This window comes from Scophthalmus maximus, chromosome 17, assembly GCF_022379125.1.
Source record: "Scophthalmus maximus strain ysfricsl-2021 chromosome 17, ASM2237912v1, whole genome shotgun sequence".
NCBI lineage: Eukaryota > Metazoa > Chordata > Actinopteri > Pleuronectiformes > Scophthalmidae > Scophthalmus > Scophthalmus maximus.
Genome location: NC_061531.1, coordinates 18262501 through 18275852, shown reverse-complemented (window position 1 = coordinate 18275852; position 13352 = coordinate 18262501). Strand labels below are relative to the sequence as shown.

Genomic DNA, 13352 nt, shown 5'->3' with positions numbered 1-13352 from the left:
TAAAGCGGAGCTATTGATTCGGATCTGGTCTAAAAGGAGGCAGCGGTCGGAGGAGTGTGGAACGCGGTCGGCCTGTATTACATGCGTCTCTTGACCTTTTCCTGGGACGTAGTCGGGTTTCCTCGGCCGCACATCACGCGGGGCTAGTGCGCGGCGAGCTTAATGGTGTTAGCCGCGCAACACGAGCCTGCAAATGCGATAAACTGCGAACGGGAGAAGTATCAGAAGTGAGGGGAAAGTGTGCACTCGGGCTCCTCTTCACTTTTTTTAGCTTCGCAGCCTTACGTTTATTACACCGGACGATCGGTCGTCCTGAGTGCCTCATTCTTGGGCTGCAGGAATGTTCCCTCCGTGCAGATGTATACACGCCTCAGTCGCACCTCAGGACTCTGCTGTAAACCTCGCGTCGTCCCGCTCCGGGCGAAGACTCAACAGTGCCAAGTGCGACTCGACGGTGGAGACAACTTCCACGTCACGTCTTGAGTGAAGCTCCCCCCACTTCTTCTTTCCTCCGTTCTTTCTTCTCCGGGGCTGATGTGGGGGGGGGGGGGGGGGGGGGGGCGAAAGAAAACACTTTTTGCCGGCCGTAGACAAAAGGCCGCATACCTCGACTGGGGCCGAGCTCCGAGGCGGCGGTGGAGCTTTAACAATTTCATTCTGGCTTCGGTGGGTTTAAACCACTCGTGAAACTAAATAAAAGTGGCCCAGGGTTTTTTTTTTTTTATGAGCGCGGGGGCCGTGCGGGCAGGGGGATGTGTTTATTAGACGAGAGGGGGCAGAAAGAAAGAAGAAAAAAACATTTTTTACGAGCCATTGAGGTCTTTATGGCGACGTTAACCCGAGGGGGTCCTGTGCGGAGGTTGATGTCCGCCGACAGTTCGGGGCGGAGATGAGCTACTATCAGGCTCGGCACATGCACAATGAGCTCTTTATCAGCCGCCGAACACTCTGCCTCTGTCCCAGCTCCGACTTTATCTCAATCATCTTCAGTGTTGGAAGCCCGACGTGCGCACATCCATCACACACACACACAACACACACACACACACACACACACACACACACTCACACACACACACACTCACTCACTACAAATGATGTGAGCGCTCTGTCTTCTGTGAGGGGAGGGTTAATAGGGAGAGCGGAGGGGAGGGCAGACAGAGAGGCAGAGTGTTAGAAGAGGGTGAGGGGGGGCGGCGGGGGGGGGGTTGCGGATGAACAGAAGAGCTGCTGTAAAGTGCTCTGATTAGCAGGAGTAATTATACTGCAGCGGTGAAGGCGCTGAATGCACACTGGGCCACCTTCCACTGCCGTGGTAGCTCCGGCCGCTCGGGGGCCGCTGTGGGAACAGATACATGGGGGGGGGGGGGGGTGGCGAGCAGGCTAATAAAAGGAAAAGAAGACCTCCTTTATCTTGTTTTTTTAATCTTTCCCTCTCTCGAAAAACACTCAAGCAGATGCTCCACGCTGAACGTCCGATGCAAATCGACACGAACCGAAGCACCGGCGCGGCCTGCGGTAAATGAGGCTCAGAGACGTTCACGCGCGTGCAGCGTCCAGAGTGTCATGACAAGTGTAGACGTTGACGCGCACATGGCAGAGCAGATGCTTGTACGTGTGTGTGTGTGTGTGTGTGTGTGTGTGTGTGTGTGTGTGTGTGCCCTGTAGTCAAGTGTGGGTGCTCGTAGAGGTCACTCAGCGAAACCTGAGCACGAGCAGAAGAAATCCCAGGACTCGTATCGACCCCTCGGCACAGAATACCAGCACAGCACCTACGCTGCAGCTCTCATTCTGTCCGTTATCTCTATTTCTTTTCTCTCGCTCTCCTGCTCTCTCGCCGTTTCTGTCTCCGTCACTGTGTGGCGTAATTGACACTCGGTGACAGCCTGATATGAACTGGGGGATTTGGGGATTTGAGAGAAAAAAAAAAACCCCAATCATATCTTCTCTCCACCTACAGAGAGGGAGAGAGGGAGAGAGAGAGAGAGAGAGAGAGGGAGAGAGAGAGAGAGAGGGAGAGAGAGAGAGAGAGAGGAAGAGAGAGAGAGAGAGAGGGAGAGAGAGAGAGAGAGAGGGAGAGAGAGAGGGAGAGAGAGAGAGAGAGAGAGAGAGGGAGAGAGAGAGAGAGAGAGAGGGAGAGAGAGAGAGAGAGAGAGAGAGAGAGAGAGGGAGAGAGAGAGAGCGGCAGCAGGATAGGAATTAAAGAAAATTCACCTCACACCCCAAAAAGTTTGGGGAATATCAGCGAGCGAGGCGGCTTCCTGTTTGCTGCAGGAAACGTGTATCTGTGTGCACAGTCGTCGCAGACCACCGTGGCCCGGCACCAAGTGCCTGCAGCTCTCCACCCGCAGACCCAACTCTGGTCCGCCTCTTTCAAAAGAGCGCAAGCCCGCGAGGTCACGTATCGTGCCATCTCCGGTCACCAGCAGCAGCGCCGTGATCGCTGAGGACAGGGCAGGGTCAAAGGTGAGACCACCAGCAGCATGGGTGGGCAGCAAAAAGATTGTATCGTGCCATACTGTACATCAGATATTTCATATAGCGGATGTTTCGTGGAGGGCAATTATTTTTTCTTTGGAAGGCCGTCAGTCCTGTCACATTAGCCTTAAGGGCCCTTCAGAGTAAACATGCCGTCGTCCGGTGCCTGCTGAGGAACAGCAGAAGTCTTGACTGGACCACGTTAACTGTACAGTAAAAGTCTTGTTTAGATACGGGTGGAATTCGGGGCCTGATGGGAAGAAAGAAAAAAGAAGAAACGATCGAGGCAAGAGTCGGCAAGAAGAAGAGAAGAAAAAACGCCATTCTTTCCCCTCTCGCCGTGCGAAATGTGGTATGCACACTTCTGGCGGGCCGCCATCGCAGCTTCACAAGTGTGCTACTCTGGAATTTTTCTTTGTCCACATGCCCTCGCTTCTTCTCTGCATAATGCAAATGCCGGCGTGATGAGAGCACAGGCGTGGACACGCGAGCAAACACTCGTTCATGTCAGGGAGAAGCAGGGCAGATTGGAAGAGATAGAGAGGTCGTCTGCAAACTGTCTGCAAGGTCGGGAGGTCAACGGTTCATCCTCCGGGGACCACGAGTGTTTCTACCAAGTTTCTTAGCAAATAAAAAGTTGGACCCCGACAACCAACTGAAATTTTCCGTCACCAGCGCGGCTACAAACCGCAACTAAGCTTCATCTCCAAAATGTTATGTTGCAAATCAAGTTCTCGCCAACCCGTGACCTGATGACACACAATTCAAGACGCGGTGCAGGGAGCCAAGCAGATGCTCCATTTTTAAATGGTCGAATTTAACGCGGCGATGATTCACTGATAGTGAAAAAAACCCAAAACGGAACCTTTTGGTATTCAGGGGAAAGGACGGCCGGTGATTTACTGTCTGTGTTATTAGCCCTTCTTCCACCTTATCTACCTTTGCCGCTCTTATCTTTCTTCAGTCCATTTCTCCTCTCTGCCCGTTAATATGCTCATATAGTTCCTAAGGAAGAATTTACAACCAGCGCGCGGCGGCGCCGGCCAATAACAAGATGTTCGAGGGTTCAGATCCAAACGCCAACCAGTGTCGAGTCAGTGTCCCCAATACAAACAGCTGCGGCTCAAGTTGAAATCCCAGCTTTCATATTCAGAGCCATCATTAAAATATGAATTTAATATAAACGATAATGCGCACGGGAGATCAATAAATGGCCCCTGCATTAGCAGCCGCGCTCCGGCTATTAAGAGCTTTCTTCGAAGCATTTAATCACCCCGCGACTGAAGTGCCTCTTTGTTCAACGTCTGCATGGAGATCTCCAGACGGGCGGAGGAAGAGCATCTTCCAGGGACAAAAACCAGAACCACGAGCCTCACGTTACCGCCCTCACTTTGTTGTAAACATAGACAACCGTTTCTCCGAGCAGGGGAAGTGAGAGCGATGCCACCTGAGGCGTCGCACCTCCCTCCCTCGCAAACCGCCAGGATGAAGTCGATTTCACGCCTCGTCCAACCCGGGACGATTTACGACTTCCCTGGATCGGAACACAGCGCGCCTCTCTGCACTGTTGCCCTCTGCTTTGTGGGAGAGCTGATTATTCTTTGTCTCTGTGTCGCTCTGGGACCTTTTTCTAACGCCAGAGCTTTCAACTCGCTGCCATCTGAACATGTGACCCAGCGCCGACCTCTGACCTCGCCTCTTGCCGTACACACATGTGAAAGTCCCCCCTGGTGTCCGGTTCACATGTAGGATAAGACGTACGTGATGATCTCCAACGCGGCTCTGCTGTTATGCTGGCAGCCGGTTTGCAGTTTGCAGTCTGGAACTACTCTTGTTCTCTGGACAGACTCTGGTGCCGTCGGCTGTTTGGTTCTGGTCATTAAAGCTGGTGGGCAACATTTGGCACGGTCAACCGCACCACGACAGCTCACTTCAGGAAGCGTTCCTCCTGGTTCTGCTGGTTTCGCGGCGGAGCGTGAACGTTGTGTTCAGATCTGCCCAGACAGAACATTCCCGAAGCCCAGGACTGTGTTTACAAGATCAGCATGAACTCAACACCTCATCGAATTGACTCGATCCATCCACTGACTGTGGCAACTATCAGGGAATTGGTCTCATGCATTACTTTGCAACTGTGGTCACGCAGGTGAAATATAAGTAGAATGTAGTGACGATGCTTGAGAAGCAACTTTACAGGACAACAAAGTCCTTATTTGTCCGATTTATCAGTGTGGACTAATATTGCTAATATAATTCATCTGGGAGCTCTTTTTGAAAACCAGAGGAAAACAAATTAACTCATAATTTCTGGGGACTTGCTGTCAGCAACTGGAATGAACCTATATTATAATTACTGCAACTATGATTAAGCAATTGTCGGAGCCCAGTTTGACATATTCAGATTAGTTCTTTTGTAGAAGCACGGATCTAAAGCTCAAATTCATTCACTTCGCCACCAGACAAGACGGAAGGAGATGAAAAGCAATAGAGAGCGCTCTGCATTTTCTACTTGGAATAATGAATCATCATTTTTAATAAACTCGGCCAATTACTTTTCATTCAATCAGCGGGTCGACTAATCATTTCATCTGCAGTTCAAATGTCGCCACGTGACGTGTTATCAGTTCATGAAGATGCTCGCCTTCAGTGTTCACAGCTCCTGGTTCGCGTGTGATTAGTTACTGCTCATGAGAAACGGACCGGAACTGAAAAAGGAGCTCTTGTCTTTGGCGCGAAAGGGATCGTGGCGCGTGGCGAGGACTTACTATGGCAGACGGAGTCGTAGGTCGGCGCGCACACGCCCAGCTGCACCTCCGTTTCCTCGTCGCAGATGGTGCACGGGAGGCAGGGCTCCAGGGAGCTCTCCCGGTCGGAGAAGGTGTCGTCCACGCACTCCTCGCACACCGTGTCGTGGTCGTGGTCGCAGTGCGTGTACACGCCCTCCCCCGTCGGGCACACGGTGCACGGCTCGCAGCGGCCGGAGATCCCGTTGAAGAAGTAGTTGTAGTTGCAGGCGCAGATGGCGTCGTTGGAGTCGGTGCAGGGCGTCTGCAGCCGCATCAGGCCGGTGCACTGTGTGCACGGCTTGCACTGCTCCGCGTGACTGTAGTTCTCCGAGAAGGTCTCGCCTGCGGGGGTTCGAGAGGACGGGTGGAAGGAGGCGAGGAGCGGGGAGATGGGAGAGGGGAAAAAGAACAGGTGAAGGAGGTTAGGACAATGGAAGGAGCAGAGGATATGATGAGACAAACAGTGAGTCTAACGGCGTTAATCGTGTTTACTGCGCAGCCATCCGGGGAGGGGAGGACACATTGATCCGCCGGGCTATCAGTGATTTGATGCGCTCGAGGACGAGTGGAAGGCGCTCCTGTTGCCCAGCGAATCTAAAGCCGGCCGCGCTCATTACGACATTGATCCCAATGTGTTTGTGCCACGCCGAGCGAACGGCGTTCATCTCAGTCACGTGCCAACGGTGATGCGCCGACGACAGAGGCGGGTCTTTAAAAAGTCATCGAGGGATTACATGGCTTACTTTCAGCCAAAACTTTCGTTCACGTCGCTTGAATCCAAAATGCTCCCTCCCGTGTTCGCCAATAGGCACGGGGGCTGTTTTTGCAGATATTTTGTCATGAACCACAGATTGAAATGTTGTAACCGTGACGCCTGCCAGATTAAAATACCTCGAGGGGACAGAAGTTTGCATGTTGATCCACCTGGCAGTTGTTGAGCTATTTCCCTCAAAAACCACAAACGTCAAAACTCACAGAGGCCCCGGAGGTGAAGTCGGGGCGGTTCATCCTCGGGGAGACTGTCAGTCCGTGACAGAGCGTTGGACCGGCTGCAGATCTGCGAATCGACTCGAGTCCTCGCTCTCGCCTCCTTCAGTCTTGCGAGCGGTGGCGGTGGCGGACCACAGCCGAGGTGCGGGCGGACAGCGCCGGGCCGCACGAGGCCAGAGCCGCGCTGACTTATTGCCCGGCCGCGCTTTCAGTTACTTCGAAAATACACTTAAGGATTTTGCTCTTCGGGTACATTTTCGCACCGGGGAGGACTCGGGAGGATCGACTGCGGACGAAGAAGCGATGACCTCAAATTAGCTTACTCTCAAACCGCGGGCTCCTAGAGGGGCACATAGTCATCTATTAATATTGCATGTTCGTGTTGCAATTGTTTTCCCATATAATTGGAGGCCCGCTGATTCAGGCGTACAGCGGGAGGTGTGTGTGTGTGTGTGTGTGTGAGAGTGTGTTTTAAGTGGTTGTATGAGGTGAGTAGTGGAGAGGCAGCGTCCACATGCCAACTATCACCAATGCAATATATTGTTTGCACATTTGAATCCAGTCATCCAGCGTGCAGGCTGCCTGACATACGATTATGAGATAAGGACACATGTCGAAACAGCGCTGCGGAGTGTGTTTTTTTAATAACCGCCAGAGTCTGTGAACGTGCAGCAAGTTAACGCCGGTTCGCGGTTTAAAAGAGCTCATTGTCTCTCGCAAAGGGGAAATGAATCACTGGGGGCAGGGTGTGACTGCACAAAACCTGTTTTGACTTTTGTACAGTTGTGACGCTCGTTGCATGTGTGTCTCTTTCGGCTCTGAGTGGGCGTCGTGTTGAGCAACAGCGCGTTGCCAGTGAGAAAGGCCCCGCGGCCGTGTCCCAGCACTCGTCGGTTCTCCGAAGGCTCTGAAACGCCTCGTGAAGCAGCAGCGCGGCGAAGAGGCCGCCGACGAAGAAGGCTGTCGCATTGTACAGGAGGCAGGCGTAGGTAGTGTTGTGGAGACGGGAGACGGGGGCGGGGGGGTCGGTAGATCAACAGGCTCTGCAGTGCAGCTTGATTCAGTTTGGATGAACAACGCAATCAGGAAACGGCCTTTGTGGGTGGTCTGGTGCTCAACGTCCGACCTGAGCGGTGAAAAAAAAAAGAAAAAGATGATCAAAGTGTGCGCCTGGGAGGTGAAGGGTCGAGGGGTTGTCCCTGGCAGCAGGCCATGTACGTGTTTTCTCCTCAGGTAGACACACACACACACACACACACACTCTTCTCGCTCTTATTGCCGACAGCGAGAGGTGATGTGCCGGCTGAACGGTCCAGACCCGGACGAACAGCAGACCTCCGACGCGAGACGCCGATTCCGGATTTGCCAGCCTTTGTTTTCCTTCGCAGTCAGGCCCCACCGGTTAAAAACTCGCCCCCTCATCCATTTCAATTATCCCACAGCACGCGGGCCCCCCTTGCTAATTTTAACTCGCACTGCACGAGCCCCCGTCCCCCCCCCTGTCCCGCCCCCCGCAGGACTTTGCGCGTAAACAAACACGTGTAAACGCGACCGTGTGCGCGGGATGAAAGTGCGCGTGGTCGTTTGTGCACGCGTGAGTGAGCGTGAGTTTTTTTTACGTGTCATCTGGGGCCCACAAGCAGGAAGTAAAAAAGGCCCCATCAAGAGTGATTTCTTCAATAAAATATGATCTTATTTTCTAATTGCCCCCGACTGGGCAATGATCGGTGCAGCTCGGCGTTTGGAGTTTTTCACGTCGGGCAGTAAAAGCGATCGTTGGTAAAGGGAGATGTGGTCATGTGGGGGGGGGGGGGGGGGGGGGGGGGGGGGGTAACGATGCACTTAAAATGTGTCGCTTCAGCCCGTGAAGACCCCACTTGAAACGCTGATGCGTTCCGGCCCCATTAGTGTCATCAATAATGTAGCTGCAGATGGCCTCCAAACTGCCCCGTGATCTTCGCCATCAGCAGTTTTTAGGTGGCTTTTAGCGAGGCAGACGGTTTCTCCCACTCCCACAGCGTGTCAGCACACACACACACACACACACACACACATCCCCCCCCCCACCTGAAATACTGACCTCTTTTCCCCCTGCCTGGATAAATTATCACCATTTGGAAAAGACCTGCGCTTTACAACTTTATTTGTCTTTTAAAAAACGTGAAACCTGTTCTCTGTGTTTGATTATGGCCCCGCGTAGCTTCCCTCCAGGTGTTTTGAGGACATTACCAAACTTATTATTATTATGAGACTCTATTTTTCAATCAATTTAAGGGTCGCTACATTGGGCGAGAGGCGGGGTTCACCCTGGACAGGTCGCCAGCCTATCACAGGGCCTCATACAGAGACGGACAACCATTCACTCTCACATTCACACCTACGGTCAATTCAGAGTCTCCAATGAACCTGACCCCATTCTGCATGTCTCTGGACTGTGGGAGGAAGACGGAGAACCTGGAGAGAACCCACGCACACACGGGGAGAACATGCAAACTCCACACAGAAAGGCCCTGGTTGGTTTGAACCGGGACTCGAACCCAGAACCTTCTTGCTGTGAGGCCAAAGTGCTAACCACTATTCTTTTTTCTTCTCTCTTTCTCTCAGACGTTCAGGCAGTTTGCAAGTTCTTCTCTTTTTCCCAAATGGTTCACTAAGTGAGGCAGGTCCGGTGTTTCTCGTGTCCCGTGACGGCAGAGACAAGCGGAGGGAGGCCGATGAATATTTCAGCGCTGCTGACGCTGGCACTCGTCCCGAGCCAGGACACCGTGGGGGGTGGGGGAGAAGGGGGGGGGGGGGTTACACACGGACAGGAAGTGGGGAATTCAGGGGGCTTGTGGTGGTGGTAAATAAAGATTCGCCCATATTTACCATGAAACAGGAAATGGATGTGCAGGATTTTTTTCACCCGTCAATTATTCATTTCTGCACTTTAGAAAAAAATGTATTCATAGCATTGCTTCTTTTTTTTTCAGGTGAGGTCAACGCTTCAGCGTCTGTCCGCCGTATAAATCCCACTCAGCCTCATTTTAGTGTTCGTGCTCCTGCGGGTCCTCGGGTACATTAAGTAAGTTTTTATCCGGTGAAACGAAAACAATACTGAAACAAAAGGAATATGGTGCCGACCGCGGGAAAGCCTCTGGGGTGTTTGTATGGCTTGTGGTTTTGAGTGTTTATCAGAGGTGAATGGGTTTTTTCTTGGGAGGGATTTTAATAGTGGGGCTTGCAGTACATGAACGCCTCATTGCGAAGACGGATGCACATCGCGGCGTCGGAAGAGTCGTTTCTCACCGTGAGTGGCCTGGGTGTTTGACCACGTACAGCGAGGATACGACACCTTTCCATCCACGATGGCCTCCTCCAGGATGACAGCGCCTCCATCCAGGGGACATGAGGTTCGGACCTTCGTGACACCACATGAGGGGACGTCTTTAGATACTGGCGTTCCTCCCCTCCAGTCGAGCCCCAGGGACTCGCACAGATCAAATGCCGAGGTGCCTGACACCTCACCAAGACAATTCATGTTGTTCACCCCTCTGAAGTTGTTCACTGTCAGAGGCACAATGGGTTTTTTTTTCAATTTTCTTTTAATAAGCTTTAATTAGCCAGATCAAATGAGTAAAGATGCTTTGATGTAACAGCATGCATGATGAATGAGTCGATCCTGCCCTTTGGTGCCCGGCCCCGCTAATACCATTTTTATCCGCTAATACAGACGATGAGTCATTGCATCAGGGAGGAGGAGGAGGAGGAGGGGGAGGAGGGGGAGGAGGGGGAGGGGGCGGCGGTGGTGTTGCTGGCTGAGAAAGAGCGAGTACAGGATGGAGAAGAGAGGAGACACGACCGGGGATTCGCCGGCGTGGAGGGGCGGGGGATGAGTGAGAGAAGAACAACAACAACAAAAAACCAGAAAGCTCATCATAATTACAGTCCGGACCACATTGGAGGAATCTACGCATCGTCCGCCACCGTTTACAGCAGGAAGAGGAAGATGAAGATGACGCGCCAGACGAAGTCCTCATGATGCCAAGGCAAAGATAAAGTCCAGACATCCATGGGCGGCGATGTGACGCGCGTCTCTACGCGACCAATTTCCTGCTCCAGTCGATCACATTCGTCACTCTGCTCGCACGTCTCCTGGTGCGTGATTGGATTCTGAACCGTGTTGTGCACGATTTTGTCTTTATTCCCTTTACTTCTGCACCGCCGCAATGGCAATTTCACGCCTCTACCTCCGCAGGCGCTGATGGTGGTTTGTTTGACAGACTTGCGGTGTACTGCGCGGCTTCCTTTCCTCCGAGCGGCACTGTCGCACCCGATCGATGTGGAGAATCGGCTCCCGGTCGCCGCGTCGCCAACCGCCGGCGCAAGAGTTTCTTGAGGCAAAGATTGAAAATCTTCAAAAGCCACGTTTGAGATTCATGATAAATAGTTAACACAGCACGGGGATAAGCATCTGCTGTGCAAAGAACTTTCACGGGTTTCCTCTAGACTAAAAAAAGGTCTGCGAGCATTCCTCCAGAACTTTATGATGTCCGTCGTCGCGGCAACCAAGTGGTGTTCAAAGACCTTAACTCGGTGCTTGATTGCAGCCACCATATGTTGTCAGGATGGATTCACGCTCGCCACAAAAGCCCCACACACGCCACAATTTTGCAGGCGCACTCCGAACGTGTAGCGCCGCGGAGATTCACCCGTCTCGTCGCAGTTCCTCGGCTTCCTCAGCTGAACTATGCGGCGGCGACGCCCGTGACCTTATACTTTGACCTTTCACTTGCAGAGCAGCGTCTTAAAGGGCAAAAAAAGGAGAAGCGCTGCAGGGCTCTTCTTCTTCATCATCATCATCATCATCTTCTTCATCTTCATCTTCTTCTTCTTCTTCTTCTTCTTCTCCGTGTTGTTGGCCTCCCTCCCAGCTCTGCTCTGCTGCGCGGGGGAGAGCGACGGGCGACGGGCTAATGGTTCACAGCCTGAACGGAGCTGTAAGCGAACACATTTGGACCCACTTACAAGCATCAAACATGTGAATTCCTGCCTTGATTCTCGTCAAACGAGAAGCAGACACTTTGCGTACAGATGAACAAACCGGCCGATTAAAAAAAAAAAAACGCTTTCCACGATGGATTGGTTTTGGAGTTCAGGGCCTGAGACGACTTCGGAATCAAAGAAAGTGAACGTGGATGTACAGTGTGAATACAGATGATGTAAGTTTGCATCAATGCGGCGTGAGTGTGTGAGCGTGCAGCGGCGCTGAGGACACGCGGTTTGCGCAGCAGCTGTGCAACAGATTACACGTGTGGCGAAAAAATATCTGCGTCCAGATTTTTTTTGGACCGTTTCCAGATTTTAAATTTAAAAACCTTTTGGGTTAAACAAACTTCAGGAAGTGGAGTTTCTGCAGAGTCAAGTTGCAGCGGTTCGGTTTGACAAGTGACTCGTCCGATCTATTAAAGGGTCAGTTCACCCAAATCACTGAAACACGAGATCATATTCTGACCAGACCTCGGTGACGCCTATGTGTTTTTAATATAATTTTACGATGCTTTGAAGGCTTCATATTGTTGGGAGCAAGAACTTCAAATACCTCACAACCTCCTTTCACCCTTTCTTATTCGACACCTTTGATAAATGGTTAACAGAAATACTTATTTTACTCTGGGAAGTCAGAAAATGAGTTGGGCATCATTTTGCCCCTGTAAGCTTTTTATGAATTAAGCTTCTGTTATATCACGATGATCTGTCTAGAGTTAACTTTTGAGAGGAAGAATAAGTGGTGAGTCACCAACACATAACCAGATAGATGGGTTGTCTACAAATACATCCACCCCCAATAAATAGGAAACAAGGAAAAGCACTCTGTGGTTGTGACACACTCAAAGTTCCTACGTCTTCATCCTCACATGTTGGACTGAGGGCAGCCTCAGTGACTCACTGGCGCCTCTTGTGGTGACCGTGATGTCCTCTCCTCACTTTCACTGTGTCAATGAAGGAGAAATGGCCAAAAATAAATATGAAGTGTTTGTACAAACACTTCATATTTATTGTGAAGTGTTTTTTTAGAGAGTGGGCCAAGTGTTTTTTTTACAACCTGGCAACTGAAGTGTTGGCTACTGGCTGATAAGCAGTTAAAAATGATGCATTAACATCCGATCAAATTCTTTTTTTTCTTTTACAGTGCATTTCTCTCATAGCTCAAGGTGAGAAAACACGTTTGTCATTTGATGGAGAATGTGACCCCCGAAATGTTTTTTTTTTAAATTCTTTCTCTGATTTCATCACAGGTGACGGGTCCGAACGTTATCGGTCAGTTCAGTGTCCAATGTCTTTTCTTTTTTCTTTTTTTTTTTTCACGGGACGGCGTGTGGATAAAGTCTGGCACTCACTGTCCAAACACTGGGCGCAGACGGTCTGAGTGGCGCCGCACTTCTTCACCACGCCCTCTCCAGGTGGACACTCCGCGCAGCACTCCCCGCTGCTCGTGTACTGGCCCGAGTCACAGGGCTGCAGCACCGCCCGCTCCGTCTTCGACGCGGACGCGAACGCCACCTGGCAGCACAGAGGGGCCACGTTAGAGCGGCACGTACAAACACACACACACACACACACACACACGTACAAACACCCTCACTGCCACATGAACATACACAGCGAAAAACAAATTGATGGCAAATCCTTTCCACGTGTCCGACCGCTACCTCGGGATCCATCATAAATCATGTCGTCTCCACCTATAACCCATCAGACACACTGTGAACACGGCAGTCGTATGAATCGGCCCTAATAGTTCCCATGAAGGCAAATCGGCCCCTAATAGGAAACGTGCAACGTTGTTTGTGCAAGACATTACACACATGCCCGTCCTGATTACTGTCTAAAGGTGAGGGGAGCTGTGAACACACACACACACACACACACATGCAATGATGTATTCCCTTGCACCTATCTCCTAACATTAACCGTGACATACATGGTTAGATACTTAATAAAAACTTACTTTAACCCTAAAATCCGTAAGGAAAAACATAATCCTCCATAACTTGCGCCCTGAAGAAGTGACGACCTGCCAAAGTTCTCTCACTTCCTCAAGGTTCAAAGCCCCAA

General features: G+C 51.4%; 2 protein-coding genes across 2 annotated transcripts in view; one reads left to right on the top strand and one right to left on the bottom strand.

The window, feature by feature from the left end:
- Positions 1–9008, top strand: part of LOC118288973 (speckle type BTB/POZ protein) — a 181889-nt gene extending 172881 nt beyond the window's left edge. Inside the window, 1 exon segment of the mRNA XM_035615584.2 lies at positions 8859–9008. The gene's annotated coding sequence lies outside the window, so the exon portion shown is untranslated.
- ngfra (nerve growth factor receptor a (TNFR superfamily, member 16)) overlaps positions 1–13352 on the bottom strand; it is a 30489-nt gene that overhangs the window by 13342 nt on the left and 3795 nt on the right. The window contains exons 2-3 of the mRNA XM_035614329.2: positions 12635–12797; positions 5244–5606 (exon numbers count right to left, since the gene is read on the bottom strand). Coding sequence (XP_035470222.2) covers positions 5244–5606; positions 12635–12797 — 526 coding nt within the window. The remainder of the gene's footprint in view (positions 1–5243; positions 5607–12634; positions 12798–13352) is intronic.